Source organism: Pecten maximus, chromosome 2 (assembly GCF_902652985.1).
Source record: "Pecten maximus chromosome 2, xPecMax1.1, whole genome shotgun sequence".
Classification (NCBI taxonomy): domain Eukaryota; kingdom Metazoa; phylum Mollusca; class Bivalvia; order Pectinida; family Pectinidae; genus Pecten; species Pecten maximus.
In genome coordinates, this window is record NC_047016.1 from 10,409,545 (window position 1) to 10,429,880 (window position 20,336).

At 37.0% G+C, this 20,336-nt stretch overlaps 1 protein-coding gene across 4 annotated transcripts in view; it reads left to right on the forward strand.

Moving 5' to 3' along the window:
- The window catches only part of LOC117317021 (rap guanine nucleotide exchange factor 1-like), a 113,191-nt gene extending 92,917 nt beyond the window's left edge, over nt 1–20,274 (forward strand). For 2 of the 4 annotated variants that reach the window (XM_033871818.1, XM_033871825.1), the window contains 18 exons: nt 2,162–2,309; nt 4,198–4,292; nt 5,125–5,334; nt 5,530–6,401; nt 6,739–6,983; nt 7,369–7,508; nt 7,654–7,843; nt 8,479–8,554; nt 10,786–10,821; nt 12,419–12,593; nt 12,784–12,972; nt 13,321–13,405; nt 13,647–13,741; nt 15,304–15,382; nt 15,695–15,796; nt 16,191–16,288; nt 16,629–16,760; nt 17,161–20,053. In XM_033871818.1, the coding sequence (XP_033727709.1) occupies nt 2,162–2,309; nt 4,198–4,292; nt 5,125–5,334; nt 5,530–6,401; nt 6,739–6,983; nt 7,369–7,508; nt 7,654–7,843; nt 8,479–8,554; nt 10,786–10,821; nt 12,419–12,593; nt 12,784–12,972; nt 13,321–13,405; nt 13,647–13,741; nt 15,304–15,382; nt 15,695–15,796; nt 16,191–16,288; nt 16,629–16,760; nt 17,161–17,305 (3,112 nt within the window). In that variant the 3' untranslated portion in view covers nt 17,306–20,053. Of the gene's footprint in view, nt 1–2,161; nt 2,310–4,197; nt 4,293–5,124; nt 5,335–5,529; nt 6,402–6,738; nt 6,984–7,368; nt 7,509–7,653; nt 7,844–8,478; nt 8,555–10,785; nt 10,822–12,418; nt 12,594–12,783; nt 12,973–13,320; nt 13,406–13,646; nt 13,742–15,303; nt 15,383–15,694; nt 15,797–16,190; nt 16,289–16,628; nt 16,761–17,160 lie in introns of all 4 variants that reach the window. The other 2 variants (XM_033871803.1, XM_033871812.1) reach the window with 2 other exon arrangements.
- The last annotated feature ends 62 nt before the right edge of the window (nt 20,275–20,336 follow it).

The window sequence follows — 20,336 nt, forward strand, 5'->3', positions numbered from 1 at the left end:
AGTTAGGTTAAACTCCTCCGAGTCCACAAGGGCTTCCGCTTCCGCTTCCGCAGCAGCGACCTCCTTCTTTTGTGTAAGTAGGTCAAGATCGGCTTCTAGGTCGGCTTTCTCCAGTTTGGCTGCTGCGCTAGCTCGAGCACTTTCCAGTTCAAGCCTTGCCTGTCTCTTCTTTAGGGCCGCCTCTTGTTCAGCATATTGCAGGCGTGCCTTCTGTGCCTCAGCCTTTGCCTTTTTTCTAGCGATGACAGAAATCACACTTGAATTTTTCGAACTAGACCCAGCACTGGATTGTCTCGAAGATAATGCAGGCTCAATTGACTTTTGCTTCTCTGCCCGCTCCATACACGTGCCTAATTCCTTAATAGATTGATCTATGACTAACGTATGACTGTGCCATCTCAAACTCTGGTTATCAAGAAGTTCAAGGCTCTCTTCTGTGTTTTTGCGTTTCAGATAATCGAAGAAACTGGATTGGAGTTTATCAAGGCTACCAGTACATTCCCGTATGTTTCTCTCAAGGTCGATCAGGGAATCGAGATCTAATTTCCTACCTTCACCTTTTACACGTCGAAGATGGGAATCTAATTCTATCCACATATCCTCATAAAATTTGTTGTGACTTTGGACTGCATCCTCGTACAGTTCCTTAGCTTTGGGAGTTAACGTCCTTACCCTAGGCTGACTGGTGTGTGTTGCCTCACTGAGCTCCGTTACTTGATGTGTGTTGTCTGTGTGGTGGTCCATGCTGTATGAATTCGTGTAGGCGTAGACCGATGTCTGTGTCCTTGACGTAGACGTTGTCCCGTTGCCTGTTGAAATCGTAGCTGGATCTCAACTTCAGCCGATTGGGTACTTTTACTGTGCTGTCCCATAAACAATGTACAGCCAGTTTACCTCGTACAACATCCTTTATTTCCAACTAGTTTGTTTTACATATAGTTGTAGTGTTTTGGTGTTGAAAGGTGTTGAAAAATGGTAAAAGTCTGTAATAAACAGAAACAAAGAAACGTAAGAATACGCGTAAAAAATTGAATTTACATGTATAGCAATTTTAGCATTGTCAGTTATATGGTAACTATGAGCTTCCATACATTGAAAATTTTGACAAACTGACGATTCCTTCGACCACGAAAATTCCATAAATCTTAATAACTGTCGTAGTTTCAATGTTCAACAATGATTGGCATCAATAAATCTTCAATTCAAATAGCAGCATTGTTATTAAAAGTTCACAACTGACAGTCATAGCTCCGTCTGCACATCGTATAGTGACACCACGTGGTACGAGCGCAGAGGTTTCACAACTGTTGAAATAATCGTACTTTGTAAGAAATAACAGCCACAAATGAACAAAAACCACTTATATTACTTATATAAGTTCTGATAACTGAAAGTACTTACACCGTGGTGGCTGCAAGTTACATACAACATCTTTTTCTTTACACGAAGTATGCATCAACCGTAGTAAACAACATTGTCAATATTGAGAGTTCTTCAAAGGGAGATAATCGCGAGACTACTACGGAAGCCGCGGCGGCACAGTATGACTATATGAATGTATTCACAGTATGACTATGAATGCATTCATAGTATGACTGTATGAATGTATTCATAGTATGACTGTATGAATGTATACACAGTATGACTATATGAATGTATTCACAGTATGACTATGAATGTATTCACAGTATGACTGTATGAATATATTCATAGTATGACTGTATGAATATATTCATAGTATAACTGTATGAATGTATTCATAGTATGACTGTATTAATGTATTCATAGTATGACTATGAATGTATTCATAGTATGACTGTATTAATGTATTCATAGTATGACTGTATGAATGTATTCATAGTATGACTATATGAATGTATTCACAATATGACTATGAATGAATTCATAGTATGACTTTATGAATGTATTCATAGTATGACTGAATATATTCACAGTATGAGTGTATGAATGTATTCATAGTATGACTGTATGAATATATTCATTTTATGGCAAATTTGAACACATACTATGTGATTAAAAAACTACCTGATTTTCAATTATGAATTTGCAGCTGATGTCCAATCACAACCTATTTGTCTGAATGTTCCCACAAAAATTACAATATCAACATGTTTTACAATGCTATATTGTCTTTGTACAGTTCCACCATGCTATCACGCCACAACAAAGTCTGTCAATGCTTGGCACGCTTCATACAGTGGGCAGACGACATTTTACTTAATGGCAAGAAGGTGCTTAACAAAGAGGCGGCGCATGAAGTCATCACCGCTTTATCAGACGGTGTGGAGGTAGGTAGTGAGTGATGGCATATCATCACATATACAAACTTGTAGTTACTCAGTACACAAAGACATCACTACTCTATCAGACGGTGTGGAGGTAGGTAGTGAGGAGGTGGCATATCATCACATATACAAACTTGTAGTTACTCAGTACACAAAGACATCACTACTCTATCAGACGGTGTGGAGGTAGGTAGTGAGTGATGGCATATCATCACATATACAAACTTGTAGTTACTCAGTACACAAAGACATCACCGCTTTATCAGACGGTGTGGAGGTAGGTAGTGATGAGGTTTAATGTCATTGCAGACTTGTAGAAATCTTTCCAGTTTTACGATATACTGATTGTTTTGAAAGAAGTTCATGATGGTAATGCTATTTTATATTACTGCCATTCCTGAAGACTTTTATGCAATAGTTCTGAAATAACCATTGATAAACATTGTCCTGCCTTTCTGTTACTCCAATAACCATGTATATACATTGTCCTGCCTTTCTGTTACTCCAATAACCATGCATGTATATACATTGTCCTGCCTTTCTGTTACTCCAATAACCATTGATAAAGATTGTCCTGCCTTTCTGTTACTCCAATAACCATTGATATAGATCGTCCTTCCTTTCTGTTACTCCAATAACCATTGATATAGATCGTCCTGCCTTTCTGTTACTCCAATAACCATAGATATAGATCGTCCTGCCTTTCTGTTACTCCAATAACCATTGATATAGATCGTCCTGCCTTTCTGTTACTCCAATAACCATGTATATACATTGTCTTGCCTTTCTGTTACTCCAACAACCATTGATAAAGATTGTCCTGCCTTTCTGTTACTCCAATAACCATTGATATAGATCGTCCTGCCTTTCTGTTACTCCAATAACCATAGATATACATTGTCTTGCCTTTCTGTTACTCCAATAACCATTGATATAGATCGTCCTGCCTTTCTGTTACTCCAATAACCATTGATATAGATCGTCCTGCCTTTCTGTTACTCCAATAACCATTGATATAGATCGTCCTGCCTTTCTGTTACTCCAGTAACCATAGATATACATCGTCCTGTCTTTCTGTTACTCCAAGAACCATTGATATACATTGTCCTGCCTTTCTGTTACTCCAACAACCATTGATATAGATCGTCCTGCCTTTCTGTTACTCCAATAACCATTGATATAGATCGTCCTGCCTTTCTGTTACTCCAATAACCATTGATATAGATCGTCCTGCCTTTCTGTTACTCCAATAACCATTGATATAGATCGTCCTGCCTTTCTGTTACTCAATAACCATTGATATAGATCGTCCTGCCTTTCTGTTACTCCAGTAACCATAGATATACATCGTCCTGTCTTTCTGTTACTCCAAGAACCATTGATATACATTGTCCTGCCTTTCTGTTACTCCAACAACCATTGATATAGATCGTCCTGCCTTTCTGTTACTCCAATAACCATTGATATAGATCGTCCTGCCTTTCTGTTACTCCAATAACCATTGATATAGATCGTCCTGCCTTTCTGTTACTCCAATAACCATTGATATAGATCGTCCTGCCTTTCTGTTACTCCAATAACCATTGATATAGATCGTCCTGCCTTTCTGTTACTCCAATAACCATGTATATACATTGTCCTGCCTTTCAGTAACTCCTTCCTTAGACAGTTAGATCTGTATCTCCATCAATAAACTGTAAAGAGGTTTCCTAACATTGATGTTGTGGAGTTTGATAATGACAAAAAGAAACCATTTTAAAGCTCAAATACATTTTGAACTAAACCCTTCTTTGGCCCAAAAAAAACTAAGTATTTTAAATTTTGACTAAAGGTTATATTTCACAAATACTTGTTATTATTTTTAAAATTTTTGGTTGATAATCTTTTGTAGGAGCTTAAGCAGATCAGTCTTGACAAATTACATGACAAGAAGATGAACCCTTCTATGCGAGTTGCTGACCAGATCTATGGGTCGCTGGCAGACAGGTGAGAATTAAATCACTCTCTAAGATCCAGGGTACTGATATAATGGGCCAGTAGCATGCTGGAAAGAAGGGGTTTTCAAATCGATGACCTTGACATACTTTCAAGGACACATGTGTTAAAGTCTTTAAATGACTTCTTGTCAATAACCAAGAGGCCTGGGACCATGGTGATGGGTCAGTGGCATGACGGGATAAAGGGCTACAAAGTAATGAATTACCTTGAACTACTTAGTATCTTAAAGGTCACAGGAGTCAAATGTACTAAAAATCTTAAACAACTTCTTCTCAACAAGGTCAATGACCATATAATGAAGTAGTAGCATGCTGGTATGAAGGTTACAAAGTTTGTTCAAATGAAAGACCTTGACCTATTTTCAAGGTCACAGTGATCAAATGTATTAAAAATTTATAAGCAGCTTTCTTTCAATAACCAAGAGGCTCAGGGTCATGATATTGGGTCAGTGGCATGCTGTAATGCAGACCTTCCAAATTTGTTCAAATGAATGACCTTGACCTACTTTCAAGGATATAGGGCTGGGATGTGTTTAATGTTGGTTTAAAAGCAAAACTTTATCTGTGTACACATCAGAACTCAGGTGACTGTTAAGGCCCCTGGGCCTCCTGTTGAGCAAGATATGGACAGTATGTTCTTTACATTATGTTGGTTTGACAGAGGAGTAAAATGTGTTATAGTTGGGTGGATATATGGCTATATCACTCCATATGTATATATCTCCTTAGTAACGTTGTAATGATGATACATGTGTATCGAAAACTCAAATTTGCTGATCTTGAATTGAATACATTTTCGATGTGTCCCTTTTTTGTCACAGCAACAAGAGGTCATCCCTTCCTGAAATCCCTCTAACTCCGAGGGAAAAGGAGATCCTAGAACACACTAGTGAGATGGGGATATATGATAACACACCTTTTACCACATCACGCTCCAGTGACAGCATCAGTAGCAACCACCTGATGATGAGAAAGGAAACATCTCCACCACCTAAACCACCACTTCCCAGAGATCAGGCTGTGATACATAGGTAAATCAAATGATGCTTTAATTGACTCAATGATTTAATGCAGATAAAGAATAAACGTAAACAGATTTTGCTATCATGGATATTTGAATTAAAAGCTTTTTTCGTTAGCTGTAATAAATGTTTTTTGTAAAAGATCACAATTGTTAGATGAAAGTGGAATTTATTTGTCCTGCCAATATTTTTTTCTACTCATAGATTGGTCCAACAACGATCACAAGAGAGTCTGCCCCCTGGTGTTGAAGGTGACTTCTCTCCTCCTCCATTACCAAATAAAGAAAACAGACGATCTCTTACCAACACGTTGGAAATCCTATCTGGCATGCCAAACCCACTGGGCCATGTGAGCCCAAACCAATCCCCACATACTAGTGTGATTTACACAAACACTCCCTCAGAACTGTCATCCAGTCCGGGGCATATAACCCTCAGCAACCAATCAGATCTGAGTATATCCCCTCTCAGTCGGTCACCGGGGAGCAGTGTTGGCTCTGGACTGAACCGGTCATCAGAGGACCTGCTTGACTCCACAAGCCAAAATAGCAGTCGTACAAATAGCTTCTCTCGGACTTCTTCTGAAGCTAGGATAGGCAGTTCCTTTAGTTCCAGTACAATGAGCAAAAGTTCATCACAGTCAGATGGGACGGTAGACCAGATAAACCAGTTGACAAAAGAAATTAATCGTCTTACATCTGATATTGCTATTATGACCAAAAAAAATGGAAACCAGGGTGAGAGCTGTGAAGGGCAGGAACCTCCAACACTGCCCAAGAAACTGAATCGTCTGCCCTCCCAGTATGATAACATGAATGAGAGTGGCATCCAAGTAACGACAGGCTCTGCAGGCAGCAGTCGAGTCGTTTCTTACGAAGCACGGATGTCTTCATCTTCAACGAGTAGTTCCCAGTCATTTGCAGGGTTCCAGATGCAGAAGTCTAACACTATATCTTTCACACAGCGTACTAGTTCCCAGGAGACCTACTCCAGCTCGGAAACATTTTCTAGTGCCAGTCACTCTAGTCTGGAGAGTCTGCCTAAACCACCACCGCTACCACCAAAGAAACGTCACAGTATGTATTTTGTATTAAGATTCAGTTACCTAAACTACACCACTACCAAGTACTAGGCATATTTAAATGTACAACCAGATAAACATCAGAGTACATGTTGCTCAAACCAATGCATTTATCATTCCTCTACAAACAAAGAAAATGGAGAGTTAAATTTTATATCAATATATTGTTATAATTGATAACACCCTGGGGATATTGTCAGTGTTAATTCAGGTAGAATGGTTGTAAATTTCTTTGGATTAATTTTTTTTATCTATGAGTTAACTTTGTATTACAGTACAAGCCTACATGCAGACCTATTTTTTTTTATCTATGAGTTAACTTTGTATTACAGTACAAGCCTACATGCAGACCTTTGGAAACTACACCCAACCTAGTGCAATAACTGAGTGTGTGTACTCGCGTCACTCTATCAACTTCTACGAGTCACAGTGGCAGAACCACCAGATGGAGCTGCAGCCTCAGATCTATCCACGCTCAAATACGATCAGTGTTATCTCCGACCTCAGCTCTGACTCTTCCTTCAGTGGAAGTGCCCCAAACAGTCCAATGATCCCTCCCCTTCCCACAAAACTTAGAGTAAGTCATATCTTCAATAGTGCCAAGGTTCCAGAGTAAGTCATATCTTCAAAAGTGTCAAGGTTCCTTCCTTTCCTACAAAACTTTAGTAAGTTAAATCTTCAATAGTTCAAAGGTTTCTTCCCTTCCCACAAAACATTAGGGTATCCCTCCCATTCCCATTGAGAATGTAAACGATTCAACAGCTCAATGGTCTCACCTCTTAAAATACATACAAAAAATTAGAAATTTATATCAGATCACCTTCTGTTAACTTCTGATAAATTGAGTGTTTTTGCGGGTGATGCCTTTTCTTAGCCAGAGACACTCAGCTATAACATCTTTTACATGTTTTGGTGACACTCAGCTATAACATCTTTTACATGTTTTGGTGACACTTTTACAGGACAATGTCAATCGTGACAGTCAGCTGTCCACTACTTCCAGCCAGTCCGATTTCTCTGCACCCGAGTTTGCTGCTGAGATGTCGCGTGAGAAGGCTGCGAGTCTGATAGAGGGACCAACCCAAGGAGCGGCTTCAGATGTGTACGTAGATCCTGTATCACATGTACATGTGCGCTTTAGAGTTCCTCCAAAACTGCTTAGGTTGACAAATTCAGTAAAGTTAATTGCATGTGTTACTTTTAATGTGAAGAAATCTCATCCAATTGAAATGTAACTGTATCTGCAGTGAGCCAAAACGGTCTTCAGCTCCTCCAGGACAGATCCCAGCCAAGGATATACTGGCTCTGGCTTCTGTTGAACTCCCAACCATTACCACAACAAAACCGGAGATCCAGCGGGATGCAGACTCGGACTTTGCTGAACTCAACCCACTCGATGATGTTGATGTGTCTGACCAGCTTATAAAGAAAAAAGAAGTGAGAGGAAATTTGTTTTAATCATCTAATTCACTATCAACATTATGTGTGGTGTTATATTTTGGTCATTTTATGTGAATTGTTAATAACTTTTCTTTTATCACATAACTGGTACGTTTTACCCTGTAATATGGCCATGTCATAAATAACGTAAGACACATGATTAATAACATTACGACATTGTGACATCATAAAATATTTTCATATCTTTGACGTCATAATTAATTTATGGCGTCATATTAACTGTATGTTGTATGTTTTACTTACATTCTCACAAGCAATGTGATAAACAGATACACATACTTATGTCATGTGGAATTTATTAAATTTGTTCAATAATTTCATATGCAAATGCCACCCATGTAAGATTCTCTGTATCAAAAATGTAAGCATCATACTAATGTTTTTTGTCAGATCAAGGTAGACATATTCAGGATTTGGGATGTATCAGTAGACAAGTATTTCTTTCATTTTTTTTTTTTTTTTTTATGAAATAATTTTGTTAAGTTTTTACAAAGTTCATTTCTTGGATACATTTACAAAATCCATTTTTAGCACCTTTTCAGACACATTAGTTCTTAATGAAAACAGATTTACACAGAAGTTTTCATAGTTTTTGTCTGATTTGTTTACAGAATGAGGATGGTCCGGAGATACGTGGTGGCTCGGTTGATGCCCTAGTGGTCCATGCTTCAGCTGCTGGCAAGTCAGGTATGTATCATACGTCACCTTCACTAATAACCGCGCTTCCAACAAGCTGAAGTCTTTAGCACCCCCAAATATGTTCGCTGCAGAAATATTTTACATGATTTACAGAAATTGTTTACCTTTTTTCCCCAATTGTTAAACTGTAAAATAGTTGTCTAATACCTGTTGTTAGTATCTGTGTATATAGTGTCCTTCCACAATCTTCAGACAGTCCCAGATAGTCTTGTGTAAACCACCTCATAAGTCTTGTTTCCTCTAGTAGAACCCAGATAGACTGCCTAAAACTTGTTTGACATGAAGTCTTCTTTCCCAGATAAACTGCTCTGGACAAGCCTGATATATATTGGTCCGGGGACATCCCCCGTAACGCTGCCCCAAGAAATGTTCCATTTATACCTCTTCCAGCGACTTGCCTTCCAGATTACTCCAGACATGTACCCTCCAGAGTGCTCCAGACAAATCCCCACTAGACTACCCCAGAAATCACCCTCCAGACTGACACAGAAATGTCCCCTCCAGAGTGCCCCTGATAATCTCCCTCTAGACTGCGCAAGATAATCTTCTTCCAGACTGACACAAAGATGTCCTCTCCAGACTGCCCCTAATCTTCTTCCAGACTGACACAAAGATGTCCTCTCCAGACTGCCCCTGACATATCCCCACTAGACAGACACTAGACTCCAGACTGTCCCTGATGTGTACACTCAAGGTTGTCCCTGACATGCCCCCTTTAGACAGCCCCAGACAAGCCCCCTATAGGTTGCACCAGACAAGCCCCCTCTACACTGTCCCTGACATGCCCTCTCTAGGTCGCCCAGACAAGCCCCCTTTAGAATGTCCCTGACAAGGCACATCTAAAGACTAGAGACGGTCCTAAACCGTCGGTAATTTAGCCCACCAGCCTACTTTCCCCTAGATCACATTCCTCTGTCTGTTACCATGGTTTTCACCTGTTAATCCATGTAACATCAAAACATCACATCACATAATGACAGGTGTGTTATCCCTAGAGGAGATAATCGTACTGATCACTAACCGGTCACATCTCTCAACCAAGGCTTATATAGATTACTTCCTACATCTACCAGTAACTATTAATAATACTCTAACTGGCTATCAGTTTTGACAATGAAATTGGTTTTTTTAGTGCCATTTAAACTCTGTCCATAATAGTAAAAAATAGTAACAGAAGTCACTTAAATGAATATTATCAGGGTTGAATGAATAACTTTACTTCCAAGTGAAAAATAACTATTTAATCTGGTTTACAGATAAATCCTTTCATCTCTATATAAATGTACTGCTATTCTTTTGCAACCTGAATGCTCTCCATTAGAACATGTATGCCAATACATATATCTTGGTCAAGGGTTTGTAATCTTAGAATGTTATATGAACCGGGATATATATGCTGCTTCTGTCATTATACTCTTTATCCTTATAACTTCTGCTTTGTTTAGTGACAGGTGGAAATTTTGTAATTATAAGATCTACAATAAATTAGGTACATTGTGCCATAAGTGAATGTTTACAGTTGATATATTTTAAGAATATGTAGCTTTCAATAGTTCCTTGTAGAGATGTATTTATGCTGTGAACAGATAATTCCTTACCTCTTTGCTTCTTAGTTATAAAACTTTTGATGATACAGAGTAATCAGCTTTTAGTATTGATATATAGTACCATACCTGGTACAGCATCCCACGTTACAAGGGAGTGATATAAGACCCAGCGGTACTCTTTATTATCAACATTAAAATAATAAGGTTATAATGAGCATATACCGTCACTAATGATACATGTTTCTAATTTCATCACTAGTAAGCAGTTGCTATTTTCACTAATATTTGAAATAAGTCATACATAACAATTTACACATGATGCTTAAGCTTGTAGAATCATGTTAAAAGTGGCTGGAGACATGACCACCATCGTTATGGAGAGGAATACATGTAGGAATGTGAGAAAAATGTACAGCTATTTAGGGTTCAGTTTAACTGGTACCTACAGGGGAGCCGGTTTTAGCTATTATGTTGGAAGATAAGATCTAGCAGTATTCAGTATTGTGGGGAATTGAATATCTTGAATGTAGCAAGTATATTGATATATGAGCAACATGGTGAAGCAGGAATAGATATTCTATACAGTAAAACCATTGGAAACAATACGGTAATGTGTTCCAAATATTGATTTAGAAATCCGTTAATTTTGTTTCTTAACATTTCCCCTCTAAGGGTCGGACACTGATTTGGCTTCATGTTATCAGGAAGGTGAGTGGTTAGAAAGTGTCATGTTACATATCTACTTGGCCAATTACATCTGTTGTACCATTGTGTGTCGTCGATGTTTCCCCACTTAAATCGTTGGTAATTAGAATTTAAATCACTAAGACGTTGAGTGATAGATCATTTTCATTCTCCTGGCAAAAGTAGGAATAAAAATATATTTACCAGATTTTACAATGAATCTTTTGTCTTATAAATCAATTCAAACTAAAAGTATTTAAAGCAATACCAAGTGGGGAATCATTGTTCTTGTGTATATCCTTAGAGCAATCATTGAACCTATTGTGCATGTATGTATCATTATCATGTGTGTCCCTACGTGTACATATCTAGCGCGATCATTCGAGCACATGTGTTCAATATATGTGTGTCTCTATGTATACATAGTGTTTACCCTTCCTTATGTTCCACACATATTACACACAAGCACACATTTAATGACATATGTTTATAATCGCATGATATATTTATTAATCATTGAATAATTTCTTACAGATATTATGAAAATGATGTATATTTGTAGTTTTTCTGCCATAATCTGCCTTTCTATTGTGTTCTATTGATATTCCATGAAAAGCCTTTGAACTTTGTATGAATGCCATGGGTATGATGCATTGTGTTGCCTGATGTATTTAAGGCTTGTGTATTTGGTATATGATAAGAGTCCTATACATCAGTCTCACTATAAAAGTTCTGCCAATCGTTATATGATAGACAAACCAATAAAAGTAGAGTATTTCAAGATTAGCTAGAATCTTTTTCTCTGTTGTTATACAAATTTTTGTACCAAAAATATTGTTTACAACCAATTTTCCTGCTAAAATGAAATATCACTTTGAGGCAACCATGATCTTCAAATTTCTCTGAGACATACAATGTATTAAGAAATCTGTGTTAAATTAATATATTCCTGTTACCTATTAATTGATATCGATTAAAATTATAATTATGTGCCTGTTACATAAAGAGTCTGTCAGATATGGATATTTGTATCCAGTGTCTCATATTAAAAAGCCTGTTGCATGGACATGGTGATGGTTTAGAAAGTAGAACATCTCTGGTAGAAACATCTGTAGGTGGCTCTGACTATATATTCTAGTAATGTACTGATGTTTACATATCTGCATGTTTTGGATGTTCTTCTGGTTAGCGGTCAGTCTTTCTTCTTCTATCTGATCGTCATGGTATGTTGTATCTATTACCATCCTATTACCTGTTTCAGCTGATTTTCTGATTTGTTAAAAATAGAAATCTGTTAACACATTTCTCATTGTTGTGGATAATTGAAATATAATTATTTTTTTAAAAAAGCAACTAATTTTCCATTTTTCTTTAACAAACTATGAAAGAAAGAAGGGTGTTAAACAGTGTATATACATCATGTATATGTAGAAGATATGTAGTTATTGGTGAAAGGTCAAACTGATTGTATGGCATATGGTGTTTGGTTTTCTGGAATATATTTCTAGTATATAAAGCCCAGCATGACAGAAAATGTCTTTGATAGATATGACGAGCTAAATATTTACCTTTCAGAAAAATTACACAATGAAATAATAGAAAGCTTTGTGCACATTTGCAGAATTCATGTACCAGGAGGCATTTTTGACAACATACCGGACATTCATCTTGCCCCGTGATCTCATTGATAAAGTCTTGTATAGATTCAACAAGTTTCAGCGAGCTGGGGACAACAAAAAGAAACGACTGGCACGAAATGGCTTTTCCCTACTTGTCCGAATCATTGATGAACTTAGGTGGGTGATCATCTCTTCAACAAAAACTTTCATAATTCATTAAGCTTCTTCAGTAGCAGAAACAATTTCGACAAATTTAACTGCAAAACATTATATTTCAACTAATTAAATTCAATTGAAGATATATCGAAAAAAATCCTGAAAGACCTGTGTGTACAGAATGTATCAATGAGAATGGTTTATCTGACAGTCACGCTGAGCTAGAAGATCAGATCATACAGAAAATGATGGAACTGGTATTTGAGCTCCTGTGTCAAGGAAATCTCATGCTGGCCCGCATCCTCAGAAAAAAAATCATTGAGAAGTGTGAGGCAAAGAAGGCTCATGGTGAGGTCACACAGACCATGAACATCACCTCCTCTATATCACTGGCCTCCAGGTAGGTACACATATAACATTGTATCAAGGGGAGGTCACTCAGACAGAGAACATCACCTCCTCTATATCACTGGCCTCCAGGTAGGTACACATATAACATTGTATCAAGGGGAGGTCACTCAAACCATGAACATCACCACCTCTATATCACTGTTGTAGATAGAGTTAGGTCCATAACATTCATCCCTTTGCCATATTACCTATTAAAACTTTGCTTGAAAAATGTGGTTATCATTTGGATCATTCTGCAATCACTCTCAAAGCTTTCCCAATCCTTACAAATGTTCACTTTTAATAAAAGGTTTATCCTACATTTAATCCATGTTATTATTGTTCATCCATATTTCAGCCCGTCTGATCTCCTACACCTCAAATCACATGATATTGCAGAACAGATGACATTGATGGATGCCGAGTTGTTTCAGAAAATTGAGGTAATATGTGCAAAAGTTTAGATGTATGTGAAAACTGAAAGTGAACTATCTTATCTTGTTTACATTCAACCCATAGCTCATGTGTTCTATTCTTTTGGCAGTGCAACAGGCTACAATATAATGAGGTTACACTAATGTTTTACCAGCTACTTCAATTAGAAGAAAAACACTGAACCTTGTTAGAGACTTTGAAATGAACCAACATATAATGCAGAGTTTAATCATTAAAAATAATGTCTAGATTCCAGAAGTTCTTCTCTGGGCCCGAGAGCAGTCAGAGGAACTGAGTCCAAACCTGACAGAATTCACAGAACATTTTAATAAAGTTTCTTACTGGTAAGTAAACTTGTTTTTGTGAAATTGCAGAATATAATTCCATGGTACAACAGATTTTGTCTTGAATATGACGCCATGGTACAGCAGAGTTTGTCATGAATATCCATATGGTACAGCAGAGTTTGTTATGAATATGACTCCATGGTACAGCAGAGTTTGTTGTGAATATGACTCCATGGTACAGCAGAGTTTGTCATGAATATAAATAATTCCAAGGTACAGCAGAGTTTGTTATGAATATGACTCTATGGTACAGCAGAGTTTGTTATGAATATGACTCCATGGTACAGCAGAGTTTGTTATGAACTCGACTCTATGGTACAGCAGAGTTTGTTATGAACTCGACTCTATGGTACAGCAGAGTTTGTTATGAATATGACTCCATGGTACAGCAGAGTTTGTTATGAATATGACTCCATGGTACAGCAGAGTTTGTTATGAATATGACTCCAAGGTACAGCAGAGTTTGTTATGAATATGACTCCATGGTACAGCAGAGTTTGTTATGAATATGACTCCATGGTACAGCAGAGTTTGTTATGAATATGACTCAAGGTACAGCAGAGTTTGTCATGAATATAATTCCATGGTACAACAGAGTTTGTCATGAATATGACTCCATGGTACAGCAGAGTTTGTCATGAATATGACTCCATGGTATAGCAGAGTTTGTTATGAATATGACTCCATGGCACAGCAGAGTTTGTTATGAATATCCATATGGTACAGCAGAGTTTGTCATGAATATGACTCCATGGTACAGCAGAGTTTGTTATGAATATGACTCCATGGTATAGCAGAGTTTGTTGTGAATATGACTCCATGGTACAGCAGAGTTTGTTATGAATATGACTCCATGGTATAGCATAGTTTGTCATGAATATGACTCCATGGTATAGCAGAGTTTGTCATGAATATGACTCCATGGTATAGCAGAGTTTGTCATGAATATGACTCCATGGTACAGCAGAGTTTGTTATGAATATGACTCCATGGTACAGCAGAGTTTGTTATGAATATGACTCCATGGTACAGCAGAGTTTGTTATGAATATGACTCCATGGTACAGCAGAGTTTGTTATGAATATGACTCCATGGTACAGCAGAGTTTGTTATGAATATGACTCCATGGTACAGCAGAGTTTGTCATGGATATAATTCCATGATACAGCAGAGTTTGTTGTGAACATGACTCTATGGTACAGCAGAGTTTGTTATGAATATGACTCCATGGTACAGCAGAGTTTGTTATGAATATGACTCCATGGTACAGCAGAGTTTGTTATGAATATGACTCCATGGTACAGCAGAGTTTGTTATGAATATGACTCAAGGTACAGCAGAGTTTGTTGTGAATATGACTCCATGGTACAGCAGAGTTTGTTGTGAACCCGACTCTATGGTACTAACACCTTAGTAAGCAGGGAGCAGAGTTAAATGATTTTTTATATTAGAGAAAACCTAGGATAAATTTTAATGGATTATAAACAATATCTGTCATATTTCAACCTACAACGCTAATGATATCAAACATCATCAAGAATTTACTGTCTTTGTTTCAGGTGTAGAACACAAATTCTTATCCAAGAGGAAGCCAAGGAGCGAGAAAAATACTTAATCAAATTCATAAAAATCATGCGGGTAAGTTCTGTTGACAACATCCAAATTAGGATATCTTGATTTGTTGTGTTGTATTTAAACACATATTGTTTTTTCATGAATTTATAGAACACGCCTTCATATTGAATTTTTTTTTATCACCGTTTTTAACAACAGAGTTGTAGGGCTCTTTAATTGACCATTTAAATCATACTTGATAATTAACAAATTCTTTGTATGTTAAGTAACTATGAAAGTTGATGAATTTGTTATGTGTATCAGTACAATATAATTATTATATAAACCATCAGTAGGCTATTCTCCTTGATTCACCTGTTTCCATGACAATTTCAGCACTTGCGGAAGCTGAGTAATTTCAACTCGTATTTGGCCATCCTCTCAGCAGTGGATTCAGCTCCCATACGACGTCTGGAGTGGCAGAGACAGAACCTTGAGGTACAAACTATATGTATATGATCCAAGGAGTCCTATTCAGTGATTTAAATTAGAACAACTGTATTTTGTAAAAATATAATACAAGCTTAAATAACAGTGATAAGTTAATTATTGTATTTATAGGATTTTCAAAATAAAAATCTAATATTGTGTATTTATTCTTATCGAAGTTGATAAAAAAAACAAGTGAAAAACACATGAAGTCTATAACGTTGGTGTGTGAACTTCCCTCAAATGACACCAGTATATGCATAATGAATTCTGCCTATACAGACAAAAAATATCAGGCTGTGCTTTCTGCTTGTCAAAGGTCAACAAGCACAATAGACACAAACCCATTGCCAGTTGTGATCCTATGAAAATATAGAGTAATGTTCTGTGTGATGTGTTTCAGGCCCTTAAAGAGTTCTGCCAGCTCATCGACAGTTCTGCATCATTCCGTGCCTACAGACAAGCCCTAAGTGAGACTGAGCCCCCCTGCATACCCTACATGTAAGTCGGCTGTAGATATCTATTCTCTGAAAAGCTAATTAATGAATTTATATTTAGAATTTTTTTTTCTGAAATTAGTATTTATTTTATATGCTGGCATGATGATATCAGTTGGGCATACTGTAGGGGAATAGTTGCTGACCTTTTTCAGTCCTCTACTTTTGACACATTGTTCAGTAGTTGTTTGAAAGCATGCTAGATATTTTCAAAGTTTATATTGAATTTGTTGGGAGGTTTATGTGAGATTTGTTAAGGGTGATTTGCTAATCTTGTGCTGATTGATGAAGCTATTCTCTAGCACCTGTGATCCCCAGTTACATTATATGTATTATTGCTACAGTGGACTGATCCTTCAAGACCTGACGTTTATAAACATCGGTAACCAGGACTTCCTGCCAGACAAAAATGTGAACTTTGCTAAACGTTGGCAGCAGTTCAACATACTTGATAGCATGAGAAGGTTCAAGAAATGGTAAGTATCCACTATTTTTAAGGTTTACTTTAGGCAAGAAGCATTTGATTATATATGATGGCAGAGAGTTTTGATATTTTCTCTTATCATGATACTGTAAATTACACATTTTGCCAAATATTAGCCAATAATGAAACTAAAAGAGATTAGCACAATGATGATTATAGAGCACACAATATGCGTGCTGTAAAGACAATGTAAAGAAAGTGCAGTCATAAATTAGTGAAATGTTTTCAATATTAAAAGCCTAAAGTAAGTTTATTACTAAAATGAGTATGTTAACATTATATATATTCTGCTGTAAAAGCTACTGTCAGTAATGTTTTCACACATGATAAAATGTGTATCCAGTCAGAGACCATATTTTGTATGTTTTCTTAAAATTTCATTCTCATTACAGTAATTATGAATGCAAGAGGAACGAAAAAATCATGACTGTGTTCAATAACTTTGAGGATTACCTTAGTGAAGAAAGTCTGTGGCAGATATCAGAAAAAATCAAACCCAGAAGTGTGAGGAAAAAACCTGAACCAGCTGAACCGTAACCATTCAACCTCTAACTGAAAGTGTGATATTTCCCAGGATGTGACCTTTATAACAGGATGTGACCTTTATAACAGGATGTGAACTTTCTACTTTTGCTTGGATTATGAAATATAACAGGATGACCTTTCATCCTCTGGTTGGAATGATCAAATGTGAAACTTAATTATTCGACCAGAAATGTAAAAAGGGAAAGTGTCAAAAGGTGTGATCTTGGTGTTTTGTGAAAACATCAGTAATTGATATCATTCAAAAGTGGAAGAACCCTTTAAAGGTTGATAATAAAAACATAGCTATTGCAAAACAAAGGAGGTCATCCTGGTGAACTAGTAGGAGAGTATCTAGATAGGTAGTTTTGTTTAGTGTTGGTTGGTGCTATGCTTTTAGATAAGGATTATACAATGGGAATTACAATATCAGATACGATATTGCCAGCTGAGGATCGATGTACTCACACATAGGTCTCTGTCAGAATTAGGTACAGTTAAACCTGTCTATAAAGGTCACTCATGGAAGCAGGGAAAACAGGTAGTAGCCTTGTGTGACATACGGTTCTGTTAGCCTTGTGTGACGAAAGGTTCTGTTAGCCTTGTGTGACGTAAGGTTCTGTTAGCCTTGTGTGACGTAAGGTTCTGTTAGCCTTGTGTGATGTAAGGTTCTGTTAGCCTTGTGTGACATAAGGTTCTGTTAGCCTTGTGTGACGTAAGGTTCTGTTAGCCTTGTGTGACGAAAGGTTCTGTTAGCCTTGTGGGACGAAAGGTTCTATTAGCCTTGTGTGACGAAAGGTTCTTTTAGCGTTGTGTGACGTAAGGTTCTGTTAGCCTTGTGTGACATAAGGTTCTGTTAGCCTTTGTGACGTAAGGTTGTGTTAGCCTTTGTGATGTAAGGTTCTGTTAGCCTTGCGTGACGTAAGGTTCCGTTAGCTTTTGTGACGTAAGGTTCTGTTAGCCCTGTGTGACATAAGGTTCTGTTAGCCTTGTGTGACATAAGGTTCTGTTAGCCTTGTGTGACATAAGGTTCTGTTAGCCTTGTGTGACGTAAGGTTCTGTTAGCCCTGTGTGACATAAGGTTCTGTTTGCCCTGTGTGACATAAGGCTCTGTTAGCCTTGTGTGACGTAAGGTTCTGTTAGCCTTGTGTGACGCAGATATATCAGGTTTAAGCTTTATGCATTTTGCTTGTTTTGCCATCATAAAAGTATCTCTATTGGAAACAGCATCAGTAGATAAACCTTATTATAAGTCTGGGAATATGAAATGATAAAATATATTCAAAATGTACAAACCATTGGTGTTAACTCATATGCTGTGTTTAAAACTGGATATCATGACTTCCCTATCCCTGTTATTCTGTTACCAACAGGGAGATAATATAAGGGGTAAACACTTCTGATTGATGATTGAGACCTGTTTTTTATCTCGGATGATGATTGAGACACGCTTTTATCTCGGATGGTGTAATATCATTGTCTTATTTTAGTGCTTTTATTTAAAAGTTTCAGATTTATTGGATAGGGCCTCTTATATGCAAAGTGGTTACATTGACATTTATCACAGGGTACTGTATATGCAAATAATAAATATATTCTAGTCCGTTTGTAGTGACAACTAGGGCAGACATTAGGCTGTATAATGTTGACAATATAAAGTCAGAAACAAAATCATTTCATTCATAATAAAACTATGTGCATGTACAAAAATTCCAATCCATTGTGTAGAATTGTCCTATTATTGTTAACATCCACTATTAAGGCCTGTTGGCCTTTCAGTGGACAACCCATAATTATCCTAATTTTCTTACATTACATATTTACATATTTCATCCATTTCCATTCATTGAAGATGTATTCATTCTATTCAAAGAACATAGAATTTTTTTGTTTGCCATTCATCATGATAATAATATAGAAATGTGATTGTTACTGTAGGATGGTATGTGATCATACAGCCTAGACACTTGTTTGGTAGAAATTTATGGCCATGTACTTACTAAGATCTGTAATCAATAGTGAAACAGTATAATCGAGATTTATCTCAACTGTACTCTTTAACAATCAGTTATTATACTATATCAACATGACATTGTGTGCCTGGCTTTTGTCTTGTTGGCAGAAAAAAACTGAGAAGTTGTGCGAAAATATATAAAGAAATATTATTTATTTCAATATTGTAAAGAATTTGTAGGTGTAGATGTAGGCCAGTGTTTTTGAACAGAGTATATGTGTTTATAGCTGTGTATGTGAGTGATAAGTGATGAGACTAATAGTGTGTATGATAGTATTGTTGTGTTTATAATTTATTGAAATAGATCTTAATGCAAAAGTGTGTTTTTGTGCTGGTGACTGTACACATGGAGTATGATACTATACTACAGTAGTACAGCTGTTGGACCTCTCACAACCTGTACCTGTAATGTACAAATACACAATAGTACTACACTACAGTAGTACAGCTGTTGAACCTCTCACAACCTGTACCTGTAATGTACAAATACACAATAGTACTATACTACAGTAGTAAAGCTGTTAGACCTCTCACAACCTGTACCTGTAATGTACAAATACACAATAGTACTACACTACAGTAGTACAGCTGTTAGACCTCTCACAACCTGTAACTGTAATGTACAAATACACAATAGTACTACACTACAGTAGTACAGCTGCTGGACCTCTCACAACCTGTAACTGTAATGTACAAATACACAATAGTACTACACTACAGTAGTACAGCTGCTGGACCTCTCACAACCTGTACCTGTAATGTACAAATACACAATAGTACTACACTACAGTAGTAAAGCTGTTGGACCTCTCACAACCTGTAACTGTAATGTACAAATACACAATAGTACTACACTACAGTAGTACAGCTGTTAGACCTCTCACAACCTGTACCTGTAATGTACAAATACACAATAGTACTACACTACAGTAGTACAGCTGCTGGACCTCTCACAACCCGTACCTGTAATGTACAAATACACATTCAATGGTAATAGTGTATACCTGGTAGTCAGAGTGTTTTCAATGTCCA